Genomic DNA, 26,944 nt, shown 5'->3' with positions numbered 1-26,944 from the left:
GGAGACCCAGATTGTAGCTCCTCCTGTCAACAGATCCCCAAGAACACAGTGTCCCCCCACGCCACCCTGGGATCTGAAGGGGTAGAAGCTGGGAGAGGCAGCAAGAAGGAACAGCTGAGACCATCCGGGCCCTAGGAGTTACAATATGATACAGCCCAAATCTGTGGCCCAGTGATCAGTGGGGTCTGGGTCAACTAGAGGTCGAGCGGCCTGGCCTCCCATAACATCTCAAGGGGGGAAATTTTGTCCCATATAGCAGGCGGGCATGGGAAGCCTTTGTCTGGGTGCTGGGGGTAGGGAGGGCCCATAGGATCCCCTCTAGTCAGCACATAACCCCTTCTCAAAGGAGCAAAACCCAGATTATAAATAATTTCATGTTTTATTCTCTGTACAAAACTTCTCAACCTAAGAAAATAAAGTCTGCGAAAGGCAAAGTAATACTGCGCCCCTGAGGCCAGGAGGCTGGCGCGCCCCGACCTGCACTCTGCGCCGGTCTGTCTCCCCGTAAGGGAGAGAGGCGCGGGGGGGGGGGCGCCCTGCTGGCGGGGAAGGCCAGATCCGGCCTTCGGCTCAGTGAAACGCACCCCTATCTTCGCTCTGCACGGAGCGGGAAAGCCTCCGAGCAGGTGACACCCAGCGGCGGCCCGGCAATCCCCCGTCCGGCCACCAGAGGCCAGCACCATCCTGGCCGCCGCTCGTCGAGCAGGGTCGCGGGCTGGGCAGGCTCCCACGTCAGGTGCGGAAGTCCCCAAGGGTCTCCATCCCCCGCCCTGGACCGTGCAGACCGCGGGCGAACCGTGGGCCTCGGGGTCTTCGGCGCTGCCCTCGGCCGTCGAGACGGGGCGCTGGCCGCCGGCAGGGGTCTAGCTGGACGTCACGGTGGTCCCGCCGCCCAGGCGCATGAGCATCTGCTGGCAGTCGTGCAGCAACCGGCGGTCGCCGAGCTTCTCGAGCGTGCGCGCCGCCTCGGCCAGCATGCCCACGCGCTGCCCCGGCGCCGACAGGAAGCCGGGCGGCAGGTAGCAGGAGGCCAACAGCAAGGCCTCGGCGTGCTCCCGCCGCGTGGGCCGGGGCTCCAGCTCGGCTGCTGCGCCTGCGCAAGCGCACAGGGGGCACGTCAGGGGCGGGGCCGCGTCGGGGGTGGGGCTCGGCCCGGCCCCGCCCCCATCAGCCTGACCTCTCCCGCCCCCCAGCAGAGCACAGACTGAGACCCGCGCGCACAGTCGCGTGTCCACTAAGGTCAGTGGTCTCCAGTGAGCCGTCCCATCCCTCCGTCCCCGTCTGTCTTACACAGCCTCCCTCTGCAGCCTTCAAGTGGCCTGGGGCCTTCCCCGCCTGGGCGGTCGGCCCTTCTCACCTCCTTTGCCGCAGGGGCCCGTCCTCCTCCTCAGACTGCGGTCCAGCAGCTGGTGTGTCCGCGCGGGGCTGGCCCCTGCCATCAGTCGGGCCGTGGCCTCGTGTAGGAACACCTGGGCAGGAGGAGCCAGGCGAGGTTCTGGCCAGGCCCCCACTCCTGCCTCACGCCTCCAGTCCCCACTGCAAGCCCAGGGGCCCCGGCACTCACCCTCCGCATGGCAGGCCGGAAGCTCTGCGCCAGACGCCTCAGGCCGCTCAGGTCCCGCTGGAAGCCGTGCAGCTCAAGGGTAGAGGCCTGGGCCCCACCGCCCGGGCCCTGCGAGGCCTGGGCAGGTGTGGGTGGCTTCTGCCTCTGCCACAGGCTGGTGCGCGCCACAAGGAGCAGGTCACACAGGAGCAGCTGCATGGCCTGGGGGTGACGGGCAGAGCAGGGCAGGGGTCAGGGGCTCCAGCTCAGGGAGGGAAGAGTGGGGGCCCGCGGTGCCAGGGGCCGGCCCCGGGCTGCACTGCCGAGGCACTGCACCCGCCTCACACGTGCAATGCAACAGCAATGCACCGCGGGGCCGCCCGCTCTCCAGGCCCCCACACCCCCACCGGCCTAGGGAGCAGCCTCCAAGGAGGGCCCTGCCACTGCGCTCATCCCGACCCCACCAGGGTAGGGGCACCTGCTCCCCCCTGGGCTCGAACCTTAGCCAGCAAGCGAGGTCAGCTGGGTTCCCCATTCTGTGCTGTTGGGCTGACCCTGCAGTCTGCAGCCCAAGGGGAACGACCAGCCAGGCCCCCAGCCCCACCCCTCACCTTGTCAATGGAGCTGCCGGCTGGTGTGGCAGCCAGGCTGTCCTGCAGGTAGCCACTGGCCTTCTCACACATGGCCAGGCTGGCTGGGCCAGACTCCACCTTCCCGCGGCCCAGGAGGGCCCGGGCAGCCTTGAAGGAATGCAGAGCCGCCCTGGGCAGGGGTCTCCTGTTGGGGCCAAGGCAGAGGTGTGGTGGTCAGACCAGACCTCCAGCCCTCACTAAGCTGCCTTTGTCCTCGTTGTGGCTTCGTGGGAAGAAAATGGTGGGGACCCCAACCACACCAAACAAAGACTGGCAGGAGCGGCACACTCACTCGGACTCCTGCAGGGCGCGGGGCAGGTGCTCCACCAGCGGGTACAGCCGCTCGGCCGCCTCTGCATCCCGCCGCAGCCAGTGGGTCACCACAGCTGTCAGTGAGGCCCACCACTTGGCCACTGGGTCTGTGCCTGCAGGGACAGGGGGTGGGAGGGGTCCCTGAAACTCGGCCACAGAGCACCCGAGGCCAAGCGGCTGTGGAGCTGGGGCTGAGGGAGATTCACAGCCTTGGGGGCTGGGGGCTCACCGGTGGTGGTGGCGGGCATGCTGGAGCTGACGGAGAAGCTGCAGGAAGGGGCCTCAGCCGCATCGGAGCAGCTGTTCAACAGCTGCAGGTACCCGAGGGCATCCGAGAACTCCCTGTGGCAGGAGAGGACAGGTGGCAGTGTCCTGAAGGGGCACTGGCCCTCCTCACCTCCCCCCACAGCACAGCCTGACTTCCTGGCTCCACAAAGTGCTGCTGTCTCCCGCTGCTGGGCCAAGGGGGAAGCTGAGACCCAGAGAAGAACTGGGGTGCACCTGAGGCCACGCAGTGAGTGAACAGCAGCCCAGCTCTCGCCACCTACATGGGTGCCTGACAGAGCCTTTCCCCAATGCCAGGGTCAGGGCCTCTGGCCTAGTGAGGCACACAGGGCTGCTCACCTGTCCCCATCAGCCGATCCAGGGCCAGGGCTGGGCTGGGCCACACAATTCAGTGCTCGTTCCAAGAGATGTTCGCGAAATAGCTGAGTCACCTGAGCCAGGGGGTCCGCTGTGGGGAGGAGTGGGTGAGTGGGGCAGCGGGAAGGGGCCCTACCCCTCCTGGGCCCTTTCCTGGGCATGGGTGGGCTTGGCTCTGAGACAGATGAAAGCTGGTGGATTAATACTCCATCCCTGCCCTCGGACAGGATAGCTTGTCTTGGACACACACCCTTCCCTGACCCCGTCACTGCACAGCTATATTGCCCGGGAGCACCTCCCAGTCCAACCACCTGCTCCCAAATCCCTGTCTTCCTGTTTGCCTCTGAAGAGCCCCAGCTGAGACAGAGCCAGGAAGGCCTCCCCATCCCTACAGCCCCCGTGGCAACAGCAGATGGCGGAGCTACAGACAGGGTGGGCAGGGGCAGCAGAGATTCAGGGGACCAGGGACTGGACAGGAATGAGCATGAGGAATGGGACTGGGGGAGGAAGGATGGGGCCAGGGAAAGGGGAAGGGGGGCAGAGGGGGAGAAGGCACCTGGGTTCCCAGCCATGCTGTACAGGCTGTCCCGTGGGGCACTGCACACGGCCCAGTCCCCGTCCACGAAGAAACGGTGGCCCACGGGGTGGCAAAGCCACTGCATGGCAAGCGGCACCAAGCCCCTCTGTGCCAGGCAGGCCTGGCGGGCACTCCTCAGGAAGAGGCGCTGTGGGAGAGGGGTGGGCTGTCACACCAGGATGAACCCTGGGCTGAGACCCCCGCTGGAGGGCAGCCCTCCCTCGGACCAACTGCTTATCCTGGCAGCTCTTCGCTAGAGAGCCATCGGCCCTGTCCCTGCCAGCCCATCACCCACTCACAGTCAGAAAATGCAAGGCCCGTGGGAGGCTGGTCTTGACCCTCAGTGCGGCGGCCACGTAGATTTCAGCCAGCGTGGCCACGGACACGGCGTCCCCCGCACACTCCGCCAGGTTCAGGGCACTCAGCGCCAGGTGGGTGGCAGCAAGGTGCCCGCCTGGGTACTTCCCTGGAAGACAGGAGGGTGTGAGGCCCGGCAGGCGCAGCGGCGACGGGCGCCCTGGGCCCAGCCCTCACCCGCGTACCCACGGCGTGCAGCTGGTGCAGCTTGTGGTAGACCAAGGCGGCGTCGCGGGAGCTGGCACGGGCATCCGCCTGCAGAGCCCCGTCTCTCCGCAGGCCCCCGGCCCGGCTGGCCAGCCAGCGGCCCACCCAGAGACGCTGCAGCAGGTGGCGAACGAGGCTCCAGAGCAGGCTGCAGGCCAGGTCCAGGTGGGAGGTGGGCAGGGGCCGGCCGAGCGCCCGCAGGGCCAGCCACAGCTGCTGGGCAGCCTGGGCAAAGTCCCCCTGGGGATCAGGTTCTTGGGTTAGAAAGGTGGCGCCAGAGCCTCTCCACACATGCCACCCCTCCAGCCCTGAAGAGCACTCCACCTGGGGCTCTCCCTGTGACACCAGTGTCCCCGGAAGCGTGAGCTGGGCCCCAGGGGTCAGTGGGGGTCAGAGAAGTAGACTAGAATGGGTGGACGGGGCAGATGCATGCTGGGCCCAGCACCCCCCGACACACGGCCTGGGGTCCCTGCCCCGCCCACCCCCACCCCTGGGCGCAGCCACTTACCCGGGCCAGGTCCAGGTCTGCCTGCTTGCGGTGTCTCCAGAAGCGCACGGAGGGGCCCGAGTGGGGCCGAGTGACTGGCTCTCCATAGACAAAGAGAAGTGCCAAGGAGAGCAGCACCAGCAGCCCGTTCACCAGCCAAACCAGCGGGGGCAGCAGCCACAGGGCCCAGCCAGGGCCATCTGGGGGCAGACAGGGGCTGCAGACATGGCTCCCAGCAACCCCAGAGTCCTGAGCCCACAGGCCTAGGGTCTGCATCCCAAGACCCCTTCCCACCTTTCTCCCAGAGACGCCCCAGCTGGCTTTCCTACCTCTGCCCTCGGCGCCCAGCGTGCTGCGCCTCGGACCATGGGAGATGCCGGTGGCATCGGAGGGGCCAGGGGGTCCCCGGCTGCTCAGCAGGGAGGCCAAGGGGTTGCAGGAGAGGCAGAGGAAGACGAGGGCACACAGGGCCAGGCGGGAGCGGTCCAGCATGCCCTGGCTGTATGGGGACGGTGGCTGCTCAGGCTTCACCTGCTGGGGTGGGCAGAGCAGTGAGACCGGGGCTGGAGTGGCCCAGAGAGCTCGGCTCAGGGAAGGAGGGATCACGCTTCACCTGGCCTTACTGTGGGACCCCACATGGCTCCAGGCCTCAGTTTCTCTGTCTATAAACTGGGAGGTGGGACGTGTTAGGAGCCTGATCCAGTCCTGTGGCCCAGAGGATATCGCGGGGTGACAGGAAGGGGGCAACACTGTGGGACCCAACCTGGCTGTCCTCAATGACCGGGCTGTCAGGCTCTGAGTCACTGCTACTGCCACCACTGCTACTGCCCCTGCTGCCAAGGGACACGGGGCTGCTCTGGGAAGGTGAGCCGGCGTCTGAGGGTGGTGGGCTCAGAGTGTCCACCACCTCTGGCTTCATGCCCTCCATGGGCACGTCTGCGTGTCCTCCACTGCCACATGCCGACACCAGGTCCTTCAGAGATTCTGTAGACCAGAAAGGAGCAGGCTAAAAGCTACATGCTCTAGCACACCCCAAATCAGAACTCAGGGCCTGGGGGCAGCTGGGAGTTGGCCTAGCTCCTGAAGGCCAGTTGAAGGCCAAAGAAGGGGTGAAAGGCCCTTGTAGGGTCAGAGGTTAAGGTGAGACCAGGGATGGGACAGGGCCGGAAGCAGGACCAGAGCCAAGGGAGCAGGGAAGCTGGGACTCACTGCTTTTGTGGGCAGCAGTGCGCAGACTCAGGTTCTCCTGCTTGAGTTTCTGGTTGCTCTGCTGCAGGAAGCGGATGTAGTCGATGGCCTTGCGCAAGATAGCAGATTTATTCAGCTGCAGGAGGAAGAGGGAGACAGCACAGGTGGCCAGTCAGGGCAGACAAGTGGGCACCTAAGCAAAAGGGGCAGGGCTGTTTTGCAACATGGCTGCCTCAGGACCTTTGCACCTGCTATTCCTTCCATGTGGAATGTTACTTCCCTAGTGGAACCTACCTCCCAGGAAGGGCATGAGGATTAATAGGTAAAACACAAAGAGCAGCACCTGGCTAACTGCTGTCCTCCTCGCCACCATCTCCGCACCTCACCTCCTGTGTTACGTCACCCGTGTGGCGCCTTCCCTGACCACCCAAGTCAGATTTACAACTCTCACCATCCCTCGCTCTGCTTCAGTTTCCTTCCTCCAGCGGGCACACCCTAATGCTTACCTGCCCCGACTGCTGGCACCCCTGGCACCCCCCCTGGAGCCACAGCAGGGTTTCTGTGTGTCTGCCACTGAACCCCCAGTGCCCAGAAGAGCCCATGGTGCACAGGGCCTTGACGAAGCCTGGCTGAACAAACGGGGCTCCCGGGCCAGAGAAGTCGGAAGGCGCAGGCCCTGCCTGTCCGGTTCAGCCCACCCTTCTCCTCCTTCCAGGGCTGCCAGGTGGGTGGCCCCGCCCGCACCTTGGCCTCTGTGCCCACCACCAGGTCCTTGAGCTCAGCGATCTTGTCGTTGATGGAAGAGCGGTAGCGCTTCTCAATTGCATTGTGCGCTGTGCGTTTCTCACCACGGCTCTGGGCCAAACCCTGGGCCTTGCCTCCGGCTGCCAGGCGGTTGATGGGCAGCTTGTCGGTATCCACTACCAGCGGCACTGTCGCCAGGATGGTTCCACCGCTCACGAGGGTCTGCAAGGCCAGACGCAGTTAGCAGGCAGGCATGCAGGCCTGCAGACCCCAGGCCCCCACCCTGCCCGGGCCGCCCACTTGCCGCCCACCTGAAGGGGTGCTGCCTGCATGGCTGTGCCGGGGGCCAGGGAGCCGATGCCCGCCGCCTTCACGGAGGCTCCCACGTCTGCTTTCATGGTCGTCAGGAGCAGTGAGTCTGCTTTGATGAAGTGAGGCTGCAGCAGGACCTAAGGATGGGTGAGGCCTCAGCAGTGGGCTGCGGGTCTGGGCCCAGGGCTGCCACCTCCCTGATGCCTGGCTAGACCCCCTCACCGGGACCTGCTGGATCTGTGAGGTCACCGTGGTGGTTCCTGGAGCCGCCATGGGCGTGGCTGTGGCTGTCAACATCTGCTGGGGGGCCGCACTCTGGACCTGGGTGTGCAAGGAGACAGGCGGGACTGCCGGAAGGGGAGCCAGCGGTGGACCAGGCAGCGGCTGCGAGGTACTCCCTGGAGGGGTCCCTGCAGAGGTAACGCTGGGGCTGCGGACATCGGCCACCCTAACCTGCTTTTAACCCGCCCCTTGGGTCCTTACCACCACGGGACCTTGGGTGAGTCATTGCCCTCTGTGGCCTCCGATTCCCATCTGGACAGCCCCTGCCTGGGGCTCTGATGCAAGTGTGTAAGCCACCCCCGCCACCCCAGGAGAGTGGGAGGCAGTGCTTCACCCAGCAACTCGGGCTCTGGCACACACTCCTAGTAGGGCACCTCAGACAGCAGGGCAGAGACCCGGTTCTAAGGCCCGCACGCTCCTCTACCGACCACCGCAGACCCTTCTCCCTGGCTCCTGCTGCCCCCCTCCCTCCGCACGCCCCCTTACCTGTGGAGAAGCCTCCAGGAGGGCTGGGATAGCCCAGCACAGGGGCAGAGCTGAACTGCGGTGGGGCTGGGGCTGGAAGGCTCTGGGGCAGGAGGGCCGCAGGCAGGGGCTGTGGGGCGGAGGCCTGCAGGATGCTCAGCGGTAGTGGCTCCTCCTTGACCCCAGGCCCAGGGGAGAAGGCAGGCCCGGATGGGTACATCTTCAGTGGGGCGGGTGCAGGCTGGGGAGGGGACAAGGGCGGGGGTGTGGCCTGGGCCCCCACCAGGAAGCCTTCAAGAGGGGAGTTCATGGTGGAAGGAGGTGGGGACAGGCTGCCCAGGGAGCTGGCGTCGGGACTGGTAGAGTCTGTGCCCCCTGCGCCGCCTCCAGCATAGGGAGGGTCGAACAGGCCTGGGAAGTCGCTATCCTGGTTGTTGATGAGCTGGAGCATGTCTGAGGAGAGAGAAGCTGGGTGAGCAGCGGCCAAGAGGGTGGCCCAGCTGCACCCCGCCCTCGCCCCAACCACCCAGGGATACACGTGGGAGCAACATCATGAGCCTAAGCTTGGGCACTTGTGACACCGGAGCATTGCCTGGTGCCTCAGACAGCCTTGCAGCACTGGACAAGGTCAGCTCCAGGCAGGGGAGGCCCCCTGAGGCCTACCAATTTGCCCATTGCTGAGGCTAAGGCAGACCTGGGGCCCAGACCCACCACTGCCGACTTGGCAACTGCCTTCGCCAACCCATTTCTCTGTGGAATAGACCGAGGCTTGGGGCACAGCCAGGCACTGGCCACATGTGTGCCAAGCAGTGTGTCCCTGTGTGTTCTGGGCACAAGCCCAGATCCTGTCTGCAGCCAAGTGGCCTCGGGACTGACCATTCAGGTTTCGGTTTCCTCTCTACAAAAGCAAATGCTGTCTGTCCTGACTCTCTGCTCCTCGTACAGACTGGGACAAGCTCCCTGCTGCAGCCCCAGCCTGGCCACAGGCCCTCTCCCCCAGCTGGCGACTCACAGCCTGACTGGGTCAGCCTGGGGCCCTCTAACCCACTGAGGGAGCCACTCACTGGGTCAAAGTGCCCTGCAGGACCGGTGAGCAAACCTGCGGGACCCAGCCTGAGCTTCTGGCTCTGCCCACCCCGCCATGAGGAGCTCCCTCTCACTGGTCCTCAGTTTCCTCATCTGTACAACAAAAAAGGTTAGACCCTTCTTGGCAGGGCTGCTGGGCAGGCAGTGGCACGGACAGGGGATTCAGCATTGCTTGACTCCTTCCCACTGACAGGTGCCCAGGCAGGAAAGTTCCTGGAGGGGTCCTCCCTGTGGCCTCCAACAGCATGAGATCGGGGAACCAGGCTCAGCCCTGCTGGGTCCTTGAATAGAAACCCTTTGCGGGCCCTCCAGGTTCACGCAGGGAGCACAGGCATAGAGGATTTCCACTTGCAGGACCTCCCTCAGCTCAGTGTTCATGAGCCCCCCAGACACATGGAGAGACTGAGGCTCCGAAAGAAAGACTGGCTGAACCCAGGGTTCCTGCTGTCTGTCTGGTAAGCCCAGGATGCGCCTCCAGAAGGGGGCCCCAGGAGACAGAGGACAACTGGCCCTCTTCCCTGTAGAGCAGAGGATGTGGGGAAGCCACCCCGTTACTCTGGAGGTTAAGGTGGGGGTAACTACTGAGGCTGGGGAGGGGTCCACCAGCTCCCCTGAGAGCCAGGAGCGGTTACACCTCCCCTCAGGAACTGGCCCTTTTCCTTTTTGGAGTTCCCAGGGGCACTGGGGATGGGGACCCCGCGGCGGAGATGGAAGCTCTGTGATAAAGGGGATCCTCCAAAAAAATACCTTCGAACGTGCAATCCATGGCTCCGCGGCCCGCGGCCCGCACCCCTCGGGGCGTCCAGGCGGCTGGTCTCCGCGCGCGGACTTCACCTGCCCAGCCCGCCGACTTCACCTGCCCGGCCCGCCGCGCTTTAAAGCCGCGGAGCGCCCAGAGCGCCCGCCGCCGGCCCCGCCCCCGCCCCGGCCCCGCCCCGCCGGCCGGCCACGCCCTCCAGGGGCCGCGGGCCGGGCATGGGGTGAGCGCGCGCGGCCAATCAGCGCCGCGCCACCGCCTCCTGGGGCCCCGCCTCAGCCCCGCCCCGCCCCCACGGCGAGAGGCTCGGGTTGCGCCCGCGACGCGGAATCGGACCGGGGTTACTCGCGGACGCCAGTCCTTAACCCGCTCCGCGCCGACGTCCGCTGGGGTTACTGGCGGTCACGTTCCCCCAGCTTCCCCCACCTCCGTTAGCACCTCCGAGAGGTGCGGCGGAGCGGGCGTGGGGCCGGGCCGGGCCGCCCCAGCACTCCGCAGCGAAATCAATGGCTCGCTGACACCCTGAGCGGGGCTCAACCGCGCTAAGCCTCAGTTCGCCCCCGGAAAATGGGATAAGCACATGTCCCTGGCATCCACGGGGACAAGAAAACGGGATAATGAGTGCGGCGCTCAGTGCCAGCAGGCGCTTCATTAAGCTCGGGGCTGCCTGGCTGTGGGTGTGGGGACCGTCCCCTCCTGGGGCAGCCCGGCATGGGGCCTCGCCCCACCCCATGGAACCGGCCAGCCGGGTAAGCAGGTAAGTGCCAGAGTGAGGTAGGGAAACCCCTAACCCGAAGTGCACAACCAGACAGTAACAACAAGAGTTGACTCCACACAGGTGTCCCTTTGCAGAGGGGGCTGGGTCTGGCATGGGGGGTCTGGCTTACTTTCTCACTGTAGAGGAGGGTAGGGGGAGGCCAAGAGGGAACCCAATTCCTGGGACAGAAGCTGAGGAAGCCCTGGGGTGACAGGCTCCGGGGGTCTTTGAAGGGGTACCTGGGCTTATCTCCCCTTCCGTGTAAGGTTAAAGTTGAACACCCAGACACAGATGAACAGAGCTTAGCCAGCAGCCCAGGTTGCCAACTTGGGCTTTTGTGGTCAAGCAAACTCCCAGACCCAGGCCAGCCTCCCTCTCCTGGTCTCCTGCAGCCTTGGTGGCCAACTGAGCAGGTGGTCTGGGGGAGCTGGAGACCCGGCCGGCCCCGGTGGCTCTCCTTCTCCAGGAGGCTGGACAGTGACCAACCTCCTCTTCCCCTGACACCCACTCCCCCTTTGCCTGAGTCCTTCTGTGGCCTTGCAGGTGTGCCAAGGGCAACAGACCTCTCCCCTGATATCACCACCTCCCTCTCCTCAGCCAGGGGTGCTCACGCCCTCCCTCACCCCCAAAAAACAAACACGGCATTGCTGTTGGAAAGGCCTTGACCTCATCTGTGTAACTTGAGACTGGAAGACACTGAGGCCTGAATTCAAACCTCATGGCAATGTCCCCTCCTCACTATGACCCCAGTGTTTAAGCCAGAACGCAGCAGGTCAGATCCCGCCTGAGACTGCAGGGCAGGGCCCAGGGCTGGCTGCCCCCTCCCCACCCATCCTTCTCTGCCCTTCTCTCCCCTCTTGCTCTTTTGTTTCTCATTTCTCACGTCACTGTGCTCTGCCCCATCCTACCCAGACTGAGCAGGCAGGGGGTCAGGAAAGCCTTCCAGAGGAGGGCTGGCCTGAGAGACACAATCTAAGCTAAGAAACAGCAGGTAAGAGGTACCTGGAGGCATGTGGAGGGACCAGCCACCCCCTGACCTTCCTGACCGGCCCCCATGTCACTCTCCCCTGGAGCCAGATCTGCCCACCAATTTCTGCAGAAGCTGGGTGCCAGGGCTAAGAGCTGGGGTGGCCAGTGGAGAGCCAGCCCCACAGCCAAGGGGATGGCCTTCCCTCCACCACCACTTGCTGTGTAATGCCAGGCAGGTCACTCCCGTTCTCTGAGCCTTCACCCCTGGCCTTGGAGTGTGGCATTTTAGGAGGTGAGAGAGGCGCCCAGAGTGCACAATTTAAGGATGCTCCCCTCCTGCCTCACCCCAGTCCCTGAGAGCCAAGACAGTGGGTCTGAAAGGCTGGCTGGGGCTCCCAAAGTGTGGCCCATTTTCTCAGCTTCCCGCACAAGGGAGACTCAGAAGGCCGGGTGGCTCCTGTGTGCACGCTGTGAACACATGGAAGAACAGAGGCGCAGGCTCAGCCTCAGTGGGCCCCCTGGCCTCCCACCCCATCTCTCACCTCCCCTGCCCCTCCTCAGCCTGTCTTCCTTCTTTTCCTCTCCTGCCCTGATTCTATCAGGACCCTGACAGGAAACCTGAAACCTCCTCCTGCCTTCCCTGGCTCTGCCTTCAAACCTCCCTCCGAAGGCAGATGTGGGGCACCTTTTATTCTCTGGCCTGTTTATTCTGTAAGGCCCTGATGGAAATCCTGGGAGAGCCCCACACCAGGAACCTGCAGGAGCCCAGCTCTGACCATCACAGAAGCCTACGGCCCATCCAACCTTCATGAGGCCTCAAACCCCAACAAACTCTGCTTGCATGCCTCCTGGGACAGGGAGCTCACCACCTACCCTACACAGCCTGGTCCATGAAGCCCAGATCTGTTTCTCTGACAATATCTACTGCCCTTTCCTAAGTGTCTACTGTGTGTCAGGCCTGTGCCAGGCCCCGGGGTGCAGGAACATAGCATGGAGACCTCCCTCATGGAGCTTATGTTCCAGTGACAGAGACCAATGGTCTGCAAACACTTGGAGTGATGGAGGTGCAGTGGTGACGAGCACCATGAAGGAACTGAGGCAGTCAGGGCAGGCCTCTTTGAGGAGGTGACATCTGAGTATGAAATGAGGGCATGGGCCAGGAGGGAGGAAGGATGTCCTGGGCAGAAGGAAAAGCAAGTGCAAAGACCCTGAGGTAGGAGGATGCTTGGTGTAATGTTGGGACAGCAAGGAGGCCAGTGTGGCTGGAACAGAGGGAACCAAGCGGGTGGGAGTCGGAGAGGCAGCCAAGAGCTGGAATTCCAACCCACGTTTGTCTGTCTCCTGAGCCAAGGACACCAATTCTCAGGAAATGGGCAGGAAAGGGATTTGCAAAGTGTCCCATGCAAGCAGGTCACAAAATTTGCACAGCTGTGAAAACCGGCCAGCGGCGCGAAGCGGCAGCACGGCTCCGCCTCTGTCCCCCGGTGGAGGGCACAGGACAGCGAGGGGGAGCTGGGCTGCACCCAGCCTGCCACCCATCCCTGCTGCTCCCACTGGCACACCCTCAAGCCTCCCGAGGACCCAGGTTGCAGGTCCACATGTCCTCAGCCGGTGCTGTGAGCAACAGGGGCACAGGTTGCCCTCTGTGTGTGCAGGGCTACCCAGGGTGCGCGCAAGTACTGGCTCTTCTTGGAATGGGATGGCCCATGGCCGGGGCCCCAGGTGTACCTGGGCGTGAGCCCTCCGCATGGACAAGGACACTAAGGCTCAGAGGGCCCCACAGCTGCCAAGTGGAGAATCTGGGTCACAAACCCAGGCCTGCCAATGCCCGAGCCCATGCCCCTCGGCCCTGGCTCGAAGGCTCAGCCAGCAGCAGTCTCCCCTCAGAGGCCTTCCTAATCATCACTGTCAGGGGACTGTCAGGGCAGGGCCAAGGCCGGGGCCAGCTCTGTGACCACAGGGCCGAGCACAGAAGGGACCAGATGGAGGGGTGTATAGGCTGCCAGCCCCACCCCTGCTGGTCTCCGCCACCTGAGTCCACTTTCAGAGCACTGCTCACTGCTGAATGTCGCCGCCACCCTGCCCTGTTCGCCTAGGAGGTTCCCTCTGCCAGGAAGTCCCTTCCCACTCTCTTCTGTCGACCTGCAAAGTCCTATTCCTCTCTTAAAACTTGCTCCAGTGTCACCTTCTCAGATGCTCCTCTCATCTTTACTAGTCCACACCCCAGCTCCCCCTCACACAGGCCAAGTGACCCTGAACATGGCCATTCAACAAAATGCTGGCCAGCACCACTTCCAACACGGTGTTCCCCCACGTGGGCTCGGGGCACATTCTCCTTCTGGCGTCTGAAAAACAACCCAGGGGCTTGAAGCAGTGGCAACGTGGGGGAGTCCGCTCCTGCCGAGCCCCATTCCTGGTCTAAACAGTGCTGTGCATTTCTTTACACAAATACCTCTTTCCCCCTTTTGGATTGCTCCTCTGCAGCTGTTTTAAACCTGAAGTGTGTGTGTTGATTCAAAGGCAGCACGCTAGTTTAGAGCTGCCGGGCTGCTCTCTGGAAAAATAAGCCCCTTTACAACCTTTCCTGCAGCATGTCTCGTTTCCTGAGAGCAGCACCAGCACTGTGTTTTATTATTTTTATTTACCTTTGGTCGCTTTCCTTAGTTCCCACCACTGTGTGACTGGAACTTGAAAGGTGCTGTAATTTGCATTCCCAAGGCTGCCTGGAGGCATTTTGTGCAGCAAACCATCAGCTATGGCCAGAGACTGAGGAACACCTGCTCTGCTCTGACCCTGCTCCCCCAGCTAGAAACACCTTTTCCAGGAGGTTCTCTGCCTGAACAGCAGTCCCTGCCGGGCACCAGGGCCCCCACTGGCTTTACCCAGCCCCACCTTGTCTCCCATGCAGAGAATCACCAAATGGTGGATGCTCAGAACTTGGAACTGCAGCCCAGAACATCCCAGAAACTTCCCAACACAGGCTCTTCCAACACTGTCAACGTCCGTTTAGCTAAACGTGTTGGGTAGCAGGTCCTGGTTAGGTGACGATGGTCCTAACTGCACTGGCTGAGGGCCTACTGTGTGTCCTGACCTAAATGAGCTCATCTGATGCCCACAATTCCAGGAAGCCAGTTCTACTATTACTCCAGGGACACGATGAGAACCTGAGGGTCAGAGAGGTTAAGCCACTCGTCCACGGTCACACAGCAGGGGCAGACCTGGAAGGCCCCTGGGCTCCAGCCTTCCAGCCTCAGGGGGGATGGGGACCCCAGAGCCCCAGGAGGGCAGGCCTAGGGTGTGACTGGGAGGGACAGGCTTGCTAGGAGAAACCTAGGAGTTAGCTGGGGGGGCCTAAACAGGGTTCCAGGTCAGAATTGGCCTCTCCAGGCCACACACTCTCCCGGGCGGGGAGGGGGATAGACCCCCAGGCCTGTCCCATCTCCCACCATGTCCTGAGCCCAGCAAGGCAGCCACACACCTGGAGCCAGCCTCAAAGAGCTCCTCCCTAGGAGCCCCACGCCCATTTTGAAGGCGCTCCCCTCCCCTGACACAATCCCCCTGTGGGGCCACATGAGACATGGGTCTCACAGCCCAGTCAGATCCCGGGGTCAGAGGGCACATCCACAGGCCTGTGGCTGGCAAGAGACACAGACTGAGACACTTCCTCTGGCTGGCACAGCCGTTCCCACCGGGCCGCACTTATCAGGGTTCAAAGTCCAGACCCCAGGCCTCTGCCTGGCGGTGACCCCTGCCTGGGGTTGACGAGGTCCCTCAGGATGTTTGTGTCCAGTGAGGTGACCATCGGGCAGGAGGTCACTCCCAGCCACCTGCCGCCTGCCTCCCCAGACCACTCCCAGCCCACTCCTCCCCGTCCCCCAAGAGGCGTGAGGGCCAAAAGGCAGCCAGTCTTACAGCCTCCATCTCCAAGTCTCCGCGTCCGGGGTGGCCTGCTGCCGATCAGAGAGGGCATTGCAGGGAGGGCCCTCTGCTTTTGGCTCCTGGGTCAGGCAGGCCAGTACCAAAAGGCAGGAAAAGGAGCGGAAACGGGGACATGTCCGCTGGAAGAGGCCTCTCTCAGGTTCTGCCCGAGGGCTTCCAGGAGGGGGCACGACACCAGGGCAGAGTGCGTCTGGGTGGGGAGGGCCTGTGCCGTGGGACCTGGGGGGGACCCTCACAGGAGGCAGGCTTGCTGAGATGAGGGGACTTTATCTTGGGGGCACTGGGGAACCATGGTGGTCAGGGGCCTGAGGAGCCACGTGCTGGAGCCGGGAGCTGGGCAGTAAGGAGTCAAGCTGTGTCTTCTAAAGACGACCGATGTTTTGTGGGACCAGGGAGAGATATGGGCATGAGAAACCATGGGGAGACGTGTGGCAGAATGTTCCTCTCCACCAGGGTGGCCTGGACCCTAGGAGGTAAGGCCTGTGGTTGATGCCAGCACCAGGGACATGGGCAGCTGTCTAGCTCGGCAGACACCTGGGGTGTGAAGACAGTGTGAACACCAGGAGCCCAGGCAGAGGAGATGCCAGCGGTGCTGCCACCAGAGCCCAGGGCCACCCCTCAGCCAGGCCTGCCCCATGGGGGATGTGGCCACTGTGACCAGCCTGCCACTGCCACTTGCCTCTTCCACACCAAGAAGCACATGCCAGATCTGATGAGCTAACCAGCAGGGAGGTGAAGGCTGCCACAGAATTAACAATAAACCCAGACACTTGTGCAGGGCCACTCCCACATATCCTCCACCCACAGCCACGAGGGGCCTCAAAGCAAGAGCAAGAAAGGCGGCCGAGAGGAGACGGAGCTCACCAGAGGTCACAGTGCACTGGGGCCAGGCTAGGGCCTTCAGCCACCGAACCCAGGATTCCCGGTGAAAGCTCCCCCTGGAGATCTGGTCACCTGACAGAGGGTGTGGCTGAGAAAGACACATGGGCCTCGTGGGGCTCAAGGCCCTTGGCTGGCTCCCAGATGCCAGCCCTAAGTCTCATGACTCAAAGGCGCTGGGATGCGGAGGCAGCTACATGACCTCAACCCATCTATGCCACGCTCCCAGGCCCCCAGCATACTCCCACATGGGGGCATCCTGCTAGGTTCTCTGTTCTATTGTACATCCCTCCCCCCCACCCCTACACATACACATACAGTTTTAAGAGCCCAGTTAAGAGCTGTGGGCTCTGGAGTCCACAGCCTGGGTTTGAATTCTGGCTCTGCCGTGTTCTGGCTGTGTGACCTGGGGCAAGTCATTTAACCTCTCTGTGCCTCAAGACCTTCGTCTGTAAGATGAAAATCTTATATCTACATACTTGGGGTTGTTGGGCGGACTCAATGGTCAGCACAATGCCTGGCATACAGTAAGTGCTCAATTAGTGTTCCCTACTCATGCTGGGACCTTCCACCACAACAGCCAGAAGGACCTTCTGGCATGTAATTCAAGTATGGCACTGTCCTGCCCCACCCACCCTCTAGGATCCCCACTGCCTCCAGGATCCAGTCCAGCTCCCCATCCTGGCACTCCAGGTCTGCCTCACCCTCCTCTCAACCCTCATTCCTCCTGGGACCTGGAGACTCTTGGCCCCGCCAGCTGGGTTAATCTGCAAGGCTGCAGTAGGGCAGGAGTGGGTGGCTTAGATGGGTCTGTTTTGCTAACCCAAGGGTGGCCACAGGCTCCATGGACAAGTCCACCCCCATCCAGGTTGTGGGAGGTTTGACTCCCCTGCTCTTGGCCTGTTTCCCCACCAACCCAGTGTAACTGAGCCAGCGTTGCTGAAACTGGATAGCAACCATGGAGGCAAGTTGCTGGGGGCTTGGATTCCCCATCAACAAGTGGAGCAGCAGCCTCCTAACAGGTCCCTGTTGCACAGTCGCCCCCAAATCCCTTCTCTATAGAACAACCGGAGTGGTGCTTCCACGATGTACGCCGGCCGGGCAGCTGCTCCCTCCGTTCCCTTGGCCAACAAGGGGTCCGCTTCCTCCTGCGCATCTCCAACTCCGCCAGGCCCTCTGCGGGGAGACAGCCTTCCCAGCAGGTCCTGGGGCTGACTCTCAGGTCTCACCCCACCGCTCTACCCGAAGTTGTCCCCCCCGCCCCCGCGCCGACACAAGATGTAACTAAATATCCGTGGGGTTTCCTAGGGATTTTTATGCTTCCAAGAAATGGGGAGCCCAGGTCTGTCGGTGAACCCCCAGTGCCTAGGACGGGGCCTGGTATTCAGTAGATGCTCAATAAATGTGTGCCAAAACGATACCCGGCGCGGGCTACGAAAACCGGACCCTGGAGGGCAGGGACTGGAGAACGCCCGGGCGCGTGCGCAAGAGCTCCTGCGAGGAGCTGAACTCTCGAGCCGGAGGGAATGACCGTGAGTAACCTCGGCTGACGTCACGGCTGGAGCAGGGGCGGGGACTCGGCGGCGCCCGGGTCCCAAGCTCTCGCCGCAGCCGCCGCCAGGCTGAGGACTTACTGGGCGCGGGGCGCGGGCCGAGACGCCCAAAGGGGCACGAGCCCGGCCCCGAGCCACCAAGGGCCCGGCGCGGCCCGAGACACCAGGGCGGGCGCGAGAGGCTCCGCGCAGACAGGACAGCGAGGCCCGCAGCGCCCGGCCCAGAGACGCGGGGCGCCCCGCGCACACAGCACGGAGCCCGCGCCCCGCTACTGCGCCCATCGCCCTTGTTCCGCGCCCGCACCCCGCGCCCCCGCGCCGCCTCGGGAGACAAAGGCCGGCGCCGCCTGTGCGCCCCACTCGTGCGGAGCCCAGCGGCCCTGACGCACCTTCGATGTCGGTCAGCAGCGCCGCGTCCAGCTCGCATGGCTCGGCCAGCGCCTGCTCCAAGGCCGCCTCGCTGAAGGGCGGCTCTTCCATGGCGCAATCGCCTCCTCCGGGAGGTCCGCCGGGCCCGCCGCTGCCGCTCTGAGTGTCCGCTTCCCGCCCTGGCCTCGGTGGGGCCCGGCGCCCGCGAAAAGTTCCTCGGAAACTGGGTTCCCTTCCCTGGCGGCGGCTCTCCGGGGCGGGCGGGGCGGGGCGGGGCCTTGGGGAGGCCCCGCCCCCGGGTGGACGGTCCCACCCCACCTGGAGAGAGCCGGGACCGGCTCCGGGTCTGGCTTGTACACCTTCCCGGCCGGCTCCTGCATCCGAGTGCCTCTCCAGCACCAAACAACGGGGCCGAGTGTTAGCCCCAGGAGTGGGTCCGTCCCACAGGTCTCTGACTTGGAGTGGGGGTGGGGGGTGAACAGACAAACCTCACTCCCGCGATGTGGCTCTTTAAAAGATGGACCGGTCCAAGTTATAGCTCTGAGGCCAGCTGTGTAGCCTCGGGCCAGTTACATCACCACTCTGTGCCTCAGTTTCCCCAGCTGTAACTGGGGCTTAATGCCTCTGCCTAGGCTGGCTGGGACATTACTGATCACCGCCGGGCTGGGCCTGTGAGATGGGCCTCCTCGGAGGGGATAGTCCAGGCGGAGCCTGGAGAAGGCTGACTTAATCTGGTTTCTTGGTTTCCACAGCTGAGTCTGGATCACAGAGGGGCTTGGGGGCCTAGTCCAGTTGCTGAGGGTGGGCCAACCTCCATACCCAGGAGCACAGGCGGACTCCACAGAGCCAACCTGCCACTCAGGGGCAACAACAGGGCCGACCCCAGGGCTGTCTGCCCCCCATCATGGTGCCGGTCCCTAGGAGCAGCTGGGATGAGGAAAAGGCAGACTGTGCTTCAGATCTGGGCTACCTAGCCTTGGATCATGTCAGGCTGGGTCCAGGTCAGAGGACGCAGCCAGGCTGGGGAGAGGTCCAGCCTGTCCAGCAACATTCAGGGACTGAAAGTGGTAAGGCAGTGAGCTCCCTGTCCCTGTCGGTATGCAAGCAGAGAGAGGCACCCTCGGTGGAGGGCAGCCAAGGAGACAGGCCTGGATCCCCAGACCTGCCTAGCCCGCCCCCTCACCCCTCAGTTAGTCCAGCCATCCTCAGCACTGCCTTGCTCAGACTCCAGATATAGCCTGTGTGGCCACGCCCTCTGAGGCAGTAAAATTAGTGGTGCACTTTGGAAGGGGGATGTCCAGGCCAAGAGATGCCTTGGAGGCCCAAGTCCCTGGGGCTCAGCCTGGACATGCAGGGCTCTTTGTTTCCCTCCTGGAAGTGGCTGCTGTGGAAAATTACCCAGAACAGGGGTGGCCAGGACCCAGGGTGGGGGTGGGAGTCTCCAAACCATATCTGCTCCCTAAATGGTCCTGCTTAGGGATCCCCCAGGGCCTGGCCCTTCAGATAAACTTTTGCTGGGGAACAGAGGGATCCCACTTCTCCTCAACCCCCCGACCAGGCCCCACCACCCCATGTAGGAGACAAGCACCCAGGAGGCCTTGGGAATCTGGTGACCTCCCTGAAAATTCCAACATCCTTCCTGGGGAGAGGAAGCCTGAAGATCACTTTCTTCGAGTCAGGAGGCGAGTCCAGGTTTTCACCTGCTTGCTGTGTGACCTACAACCACTTACTTCACCTTTCTGAGTCTCTGTAAAATGAGAACACTCCTTCCTGCGGTCACTCTGCAGAGGCAGCAGTGTGTGTGTTGGAGTCATGGTCACAATAGACTTGCCTCACTGTCCTTTAGCGGAGTTTACCGCGTATGTCAAGAGCACGCTCAGTCAATATGCACGCATAACTGCGGGGGTGGGGGGGTGGGGGTGGTGAAGCCAGGACAACGGAGACCTGCAGCCCAGACTAGAAGCCAGCCAGGTCCAGTGAAGCCTGGCTGAAGCCCCCACTCCGGCCACCCCGCGTCGGGCACAGTCGTGGGAGCGGGGAGGGGGTCTTGGCCGCCAAAGACACAACACTTCGCTGCACAGCCTGAGACCAGAAGGGTATTCGTCCAGGTGAGGGTGGGGGGAGCAGGCTGGGGGCTGCTCTTCGATTCTTCGGTTCTGTTCCCCCGGGAAGCCGCTTCTCTTGGTGGCCCCTCCCCTCAAGGAGCCCCTCAAGGGTCCCGCCAGGGCCGGGCGCGTGCCACGTTAACCTCTTACTCCCCAAGAGGACAGCCGCCCCATTTCACAGGTAAGGAGAGCGAGGCCGTGAGGACGTGTGCGCGGTAGAGCAGCAGGCGCGCCGGGTGGGGCGTGGTGCGGACGAGTCCCGCCCCGGCCCGCGACGCAGCCAATGGGCGCGCTGCCCCGAGTGGGGTGACGCAGCGTCAGCGCCCAGCTCCCAGCGGCCGGGTCACGTGCGCCGCGGGACTGACCCGGGCGCCCCGCCCGGAGGCCCGGCCCGAGCCCGCGTTCCGCCAGGTTCCCGGCCGGCCTAGTCTCCTGTTCCGGCTGGGGGGCCCGGCTCGCATCTGCCTCTTCCCGCCCTGGGCGTCCAAAGGGCGTAGAGGCATCTTCTGTGGGTTCAGAGGCGTTTCAGGCAGATGTCCAGCGCGGTCATGTTCTCAATGCCTGAGCTCAGGGGTGGGTGGCGGGCCAGGCACGGGAGTTGCCAGGGCTGCCGGCACTGGGCATTGCCTAGCAAGCTGCTCAGCCCCCTCCCACTCCCGGAGCCCCCCTGCCACCCGCCTGGCCATTTGTCCTTCATTCTGCAGTAGCTTGTGGCTGAGGAGGCCAGGCAGCACAGAGCTGGGGGGGAGCAGTGGGTTCCCTCGACTTCTGTCTGGGCATCATGGAACCAGATGGCTGCTGACGTGGATGGTTCTGGTCCTGGGTGACCCTGTATTCTCATTCCCGTTTGATCTCTGCTGTGTGCTGGGCAAGCCGTTTCTAGCCCTCTCTGAGCCTCTCTGGTCAGCTGTTCCAATCAAGAGTCACTCAGTAGACCCTCCACAGAAGGTCTGCTGCACAATGAGAGTGGGGCTTCATCTGACACCTGCGGGCCAGATCCAGGTCTACACGGGTTCTGATTCTGAGTTCATTATCAAATGTAGATTTTTACCTGTAGGCTGGATTTCTGGCTTTTCTTGAAACATGGGACTTTTGAGCAGCAGTGAGTGACAGCCGGCAACAGCAGGAGCCTGTGAGCTTCCCAGTCCCTTCCGTTCCTGGGATCCACCCAGGCAGGCCCCTGGAGGCAGTGGGCTAACTCCCCATGACCCCATTTCACACATCAGGAGCTCAGGGACCTGCCCCAGGCCTGCAGCCCCAGGCAGGGGAGGGGTGGGGAGGGAACGGTGTGTCCCACAGAGTTGGATTTCTGAGTGCTGAGGGCCTGGGCCTGGAGCCCATTCAGACCCTCTGAAGGCCACTGTGCAAGAGCTGGAAGGGGTTCCTCTGCCGCAAATGGCACTTCTGGGTGAGTCATGCCTGGTTAAGGCCTCTGGTCTGCCCACCCCGGCCCGAGGACCCCAAAGAGACCCTCTCCTTGGAAAAGAGGCAGGTTGCAGAGACTTTTCCTCGGGTGTGTCATCAGGGAACTGGCAGGCAGGGGGCCGTGAGCCATGAGAGGGCCCACGGTGCTACCACTCTGCCCCACCACCCCCCTCTCTGGAAAACAGCCCCACTGGGCGCTACCGGAGGGAGGCGGCCCAGGGCTGGGGAGGGAGCACTGGAAGAGGGGTCCAGAAGCTTGTCTCTGTCCAAGCCTGTGCCCCAGGTGTGCCCATCCACACTGCAGTGACCAGCTACTGTGTGTGCCTCCCCGGCTCAGCTTCCTTGTGCTCACAGTCTGGTTTCCCAGGGCACGTTCTGGGACTTCTGGTGGAACCACTGGGAAAGCAGCAGCTCTCTGTGCTCGTAGGATGTCAGCCTGGGGCTGGTGGAAGAGGCAACCCAGAGGAAGAGAGGCAGATTCCTAACTGCGTCCCAGGCGCCTGGAGCCAGCGGTACCGGAACCTGCAACACCTGAAACTCCTTGGCTACGTAACCCAATAAATGCCTCTTCCTGATTAAATCAAACATCTTTCTGCCACAACCAAGGAAGTTCCAACAGGCACGCCCTCTCTAACTGAGGGGTCTGGGCCACAGACTACCCTTATCTTGAACAAAGAAGTCCTGACACTGCCTAACTACTCCAGCATTTCCCAAACTTCTTTCTCCACTGACCGGGCCTTTTTAGAAGTGGCTGTTCATGTATGAGAGAAATGCATCTTGGCAAGGGCCCACCAGGGACCTTGAGGCCCCTCCCCCATGGCTGTCCTGCCCGGAGTACTCTCCCAGCCCTGCTGGCCTTGAGCCAGAGGATGCAGGACAGCCAAATGGCGACAGGCAGGGGGTGGGGGGCTCCTAGGGCAGGGGCGGCTCAGCGCCTGGGCGTGGGGGAGGGAGTGAGCTGCCCGGCTGCTCCGTCCAGCAGGGCCCTCTCGGCCTCTGCTTAGAGAACTGGCATGCCCTGTGGACAGTCACAGCCCATGCAACAGAGATCACACAGGAACGGTCTGTTTGTTTGTTTATTGTGGAGTATTTCACATGCAGGGTCCCAAACTAGAGAGACACTATCTGGCAGCAGAGGCAGCGGATGGGCGGCCGCTCTGGTGCCGCTGACCCGCCCTCCAGACCGGCCCCGCCCGCAGAGACACAGGACAGTGACGGAGCGCTAGGCTGGGGGTGGCCGGACAGCAAACCTGAGAACCCTCACAAATTAAGTGCAAACTTGAGGAAATAAATATCCATCTCCCGTTCTCCAAGAGCGCCTGGAGCGGCGTGGTGACACTCCAGGTTGACAGCTGTCCCTGGGCGCCCCAAGCACAGGAAGGGTGGGAGCTGGGCACCAGGAGAGGTGGGCACTGCGGGGGCGTCTTCTGGGCCCACACACACAGCCTGGGTGGTGAAGCTGGCTCTTCCCCCGTAGGGGACCCACAAAGGGACCAGAGTCCTGACAGCAGGCAGGGCAGAGACTCACAGGCCGGCGGAGGGCGCGGGGCTCCTGGAAGCTCTCCCTTGCTGGCTTGAGCCCCCTCCAACTATCCAGAAGGCTGTGCCTGACTGAGTTAGAAGTGTGCAGAGGCCAAGTGGGGGTGCAGTGGCAGGAAGGAGGAGGAGCCCGAGTGTGGGTACCCGGCCACCCAGCCCTCATCCCCACCCTCCTGCTGAGGCCCTGAGTGACAGCGCAGGCCCCACGCCTCCCTAGGCCCCCCTGCTCTGCACTCCTGGGTGAGGAGGGGATGGGTGGTGAGCCAGGGCCTGGTCCAGGGCAGACAGCACGGTCGCTCACACAGAGGGGCTGACAAACAGACCGACAGGAGGACAGACAATGGACGACAGTCCCCTTTCCCTCCAGCGTGGCCAGCAACACACCGCTCAGCTCTGCGGCCCCTTGTCCCGCCGACAAGGAGGTCAATCAGGTCTCGGCTGGGCCCAGCCCGCTCGGCCTGCTCGGTGCCTGGGGGCCCCGGCGGGGGCTGCTCTGGGGCAGGCTGGCCAAAGGCCCACCGGTGCCCCGGGTGGAACTGCACACAGTGCATCTGCTGCTGCCCACCGGCCAGAAAGGCAGACGGGAGATGGTTAGTTTTCACACCTCAGCACACAAAGAACACAGAAAAGGTTAAACACATCCTCAAGAAAATATTTTGAGAAAATAAATATTTTAACCTATAATCAGGTATAATTAGTGCTTATAAGGAATCCCAGCGATGATTTAGTGTAATTAAGAACACACTGTTTCGGTGATCCCTAACACTGGAGGGGAGGCTGGTGGCTCTGAGGGTCTCCTTCTCCCAGGCGGGAGGCTCTGGCCAGGGGTCCAAGGCAGGCAGCCTCATGGCCACGCGCCCCAGACAGAAGGGAAGGGTACCAGCACGAGGGCCCAGGGCACCTACGGCCTCAGGACAGGAAGGGCTGAAGCACCTGTCAAGGGCATCTCAGCCTCCAGGTTGGGGCTTAGCCCTTCAAGGGGCAGCAGGCCGGCTCCTCCCTCAGTGGACGCCAGGCTTAGCTCAGGGGTGCCGCGGCTCTGCAGGACAGACCACCTGAGGCCCAGCTGCCTCCCCACAGGCTGGCAAGGTACCCGCTCGCACAGACACGCCCTCCAGACTGTGCCAAAGGGCTGGGCACACAGGCCATCCCAGCCCCTTTCTCTGCAGCCGGCGTCAGGCCAGCCGACTTCAGACGTCTTAGCATCCAAGCTGGCCTCAGGGCCCTGCCCTTGGGAAATGCTGAGGAGGGAGGTGCAGGCTGACCAGGAGCAGGGCTGGGGATGGTGCAGGCCTGGCAGGTGCTGCCGGGGGCAGGGCTGGGGTCAGGCCACCTGAGCGCCAAGAAGAAGCTTTCTGGGCGTCCTCTGAGGACTAGAGAGTGAGGGTCCCAGCCAGACCCCGAGCGTCCCCTCTGGAGGAGTCTGCAAGGTGCCAGGCTGAGTGTGGGTTCTGGCGTGGGCAGGGCTGCACCCTCCACCGCAACTGCCCTGTTGGTGCCGCACACAGCCCTTCAGCCTCATCCTAAATGCTTACCTGGAGCCTGCGTGTCAGGCCCAGCCTTGTCTGCCAGGTTGGGTCACCAGGTAAGCAAGGCTGACCACACCACAGGCCAGGAACAGCCAGAGTCGGCTAAATTTTGCCCCTATGCTCGGGCGGCATGTGCTGAATGCTGACCCGGGGCCAGGGGCCCCCAGGCTGGAGTAAAGCAGCTGAGGCAGCCACTGCCCTGCCGGGCAACAGCACAGGGCCGGGGGGGGGGGGGGGCTGGACCAGTGCCTGCCCCCGCCAGAGAGGGAGACGGTGACACAGTGAGGACCCAGGATGTGAGGGGGTGGGGCGGAGGCGGTCAGGCTGTCAGGACAGCCTGCAGGGGAGGCTAAGGCCCACATGCAGGAGAGTGCAGGGGCCTTCTTCGAGAGAGGCCGCTAGGTCACTGGGATCTCCGCCTGGTGCAAACCCCCTGCCGCTGTGCCTGGGAGGCGGTGGCACAGAGGCTGCCACAGGCCAGGCTGAAGCACATTCACAAACACAAAGCTCCCAAGCAGGCCAGAGCCAGCCCTCCCAGTGCCTGCCCCCCCATGGACTGGCCGACCGCACGGGGCCTGCAGTGTGGTCACCCAGGCAGAGCTGACCAGCCAGGGGCCCGCCAGCCAGAGTGACGCGCTGCCCTCCCACTCTCCTCACACCAGGAGCTTGCGGGCCCGGGGGGACCCCTTGGTCCCAGGCTCGGCTCCTGAGCCGGCTTGGACGTGGGCCTGGGCAAGCAGCTCAATGAGAGACCCCTCCTGAGAGCGCCCCCCAGAGCCTTCTAAAGTGCAACACTCTCCAGGGAACAGCAGTCCAGAGAGGGAGACCCACCCTTTCTGGGACAGAGGTGGGGTGGTGCAGGGGAGCTTCTGGGGTGGGGGAGCCGGGGGGAACTGCTGAGCCAAGCAGGGGCCTAGGGGTGAGGGAAGGGGCTGGGGTCTGACCCCTTTCTCTGGGCAGGTGGCAGAGGAAGGGCTCAGGAACAGTCCCAAAGGGACTCCCTTGCTGCCAGCTCTTCCTGGAAGGAAACACAGAGGGTGCTCCTGGGTGGGAGAGGCAGAGGGCGAGAGCGAGGGGCTGTGGCTGCACTGACACGGTCCCATCGCCCACAGAGAAGGTGGCTAAAGCTGGCCCTGACTGGTGGGAGGCCTGGGAGCAAACACAGTGGCGTTTCCATGGAGACACCAGGACCAAGTCGGGGGCTGGGGATGGGGGGGTGGGGCTGGTGGGGACAGGGAGCCAGAGGTGACCTGCCACCTGGGGAGCCCGACCACAGGACAGCTCACAGGGCGAAGAGGGCATCCTCTGAGCGCTCTGGCTTCTTCCTGCCGGAGGGGTTTGAGGCTGGGGCCGGGGCCTCCGCTGGGGGAGAGGGGAGGTTGGGAACCATTTCGGCAGCTTTAGCCCTTTCTTCAAGGAATTTATCGAACTCTGCAATACAAAATAAGGCCGGGCTGGGATTGGTCGGGGCTCGGCCCCATCGAGGGTACAACAGTCACCTCCCACCTGCTCCCCACAGAGGACCCAACCGCCCCGCTCCCCAGCCCGCCACTGCCAGGGAAACACAGAGTGGGCCACAAGCTAGTGGGGTGGGGTGGGACGGGGCAGTTATGATTCCTGCCCCACCACTGACCTGAAGCTCTTCCATGGTCCAGACCAGCACTGGGAGAGCTGGAGGGGTTGTTCCCCCTTAAACTTGGCAGGAAACATGCACCCACCCCCCTCACCCACCAAGCAGGTCTCTGTGCCCACAAAGGGTCTGACCAGGTGGCCTGGCAGAGTTGGGGGGGCAATGGGAGGACAGAGGGGTGAGAGGAGGTGGGGTGGGGGGCCGTCCCAGGGACATCCCCCCCAGACCCATCTGCTGCCTCCACTGCTGACTGCATGGCACGTGTCTTGCAGGTAGACTGGGCATTCGGGGGCAGGGACAGACTGGCCAGGGGTGTAGGTCTGGGGTCATGCAGACCTGGGAGGGCAATCTGTACCCACTGTTCACCAGCCCTGTGACACCTCCGCCCTCAGCACAAGGCCTGGGTGGGACGGAGCCGAGGAGCCCTAGAGGGGAGGCCCACCCAGGCCGGCAGGGGACAGCCTGGAAACAGAGCAGCAAAATGAGGGGATGTTGGGGAGGCACCGCTGCCAGGCCTACCTTCGCTGGTGACGCCCTCCTCCAGGTCATCGCCCCTCTGTGGGAGGAGCAGAGAGAGGGCATTAAGGCCCGCCCGCCCTGCTGCCTTCCCCGACAGCCAGCGGCACCCCCAGGGCGTGAAGCTTCCTGCTTCCTGTCCC

The 26,944-nt window shown here is 63.3% G+C and overlaps 2 protein-coding genes across 10 annotated transcripts in view; both read right to left on the bottom strand.

Moving 5' to 3' along the window:
- Positions 1-360: 360 nt before the first annotated feature.
- Positions 361-18,311, bottom strand: SREBF1 (sterol regulatory element binding transcription factor 1). Of its 5 annotated transcripts, XM_064494814.1 has the most exons (20): positions 18,078-18,311; positions 9,582-9,668; positions 7,770-8,201; positions 7,224-7,411; positions 7,001-7,138; positions 6,690-6,911; positions 5,967-6,081; positions 5,521-5,741; positions 5,087-5,288; positions 4,779-4,957; positions 4,249-4,510; positions 4,006-4,172; positions 3,686-3,854; positions 3,112-3,220; positions 2,717-2,829; positions 2,468-2,600; positions 2,155-2,320; positions 1,565-1,765; positions 1,358-1,469; positions 361-1,093 (listed from the first exon to the last, which is right to left on the bottom strand). In XM_064494814.1, the coding sequence occupies exons 1-20, from the start codon at positions 18,166-18,168 to the stop codon at positions 864-866; spliced, it is 3,537 nt and encodes a 1,178-aa protein (XP_064350884.1). In that variant the 5' UTR covers positions 18,169-18,311; the 3' UTR covers positions 361-863. The 5 variants fall into 5 exon arrangements, with proteins under 5 accessions (XP_064350884.1, XP_031323303.2, XP_031323302.2 ...); XM_031467443.2 differs by lacking the exon at positions 9,582-9,668 and having other exon boundaries at positions 18,078-18,310; XM_031467442.2 differs by lacking the exon at positions 9,582-9,668 and having other exon boundaries at positions 5,087-5,291; positions 18,078-18,309.
- A 5,989-nt stretch (positions 18,312-24,300) lies between these two features.
- TOM1L2 (target of myb1 like 2 membrane trafficking protein) overlaps positions 24,301-26,944 on the bottom strand; it is a 69,496-nt gene continuing 66,852 nt past the window's right edge. For all 5 annotated transcript variants that reach the window (XM_064494829.1, XM_064494830.1, XM_064494832.1 and 2 more), the window contains 2 exons: positions 26,805-26,841; positions 24,301-26,086 (listed from right to left, as the gene is read on the bottom strand). In XM_064494829.1, coding sequence (XP_064350899.1) covers positions 25,938-26,086; positions 26,805-26,841 — 186 coding nt within the window. In that variant the 3' untranslated portion in view covers positions 24,301-25,937. The remainder of the gene's footprint in view (positions 26,087-26,804; positions 26,842-26,944) is intronic.

This window comes from Camelus dromedarius, chromosome 16, assembly GCF_036321535.1.
Source record: "Camelus dromedarius isolate mCamDro1 chromosome 16, mCamDro1.pat, whole genome shotgun sequence".
Lineage (NCBI taxonomy): Eukaryota > Metazoa > Chordata > Mammalia > Artiodactyla > Camelidae > Camelus > Camelus dromedarius.
This window is presented reverse-complemented; position numbering and strand designations above follow the sequence as displayed.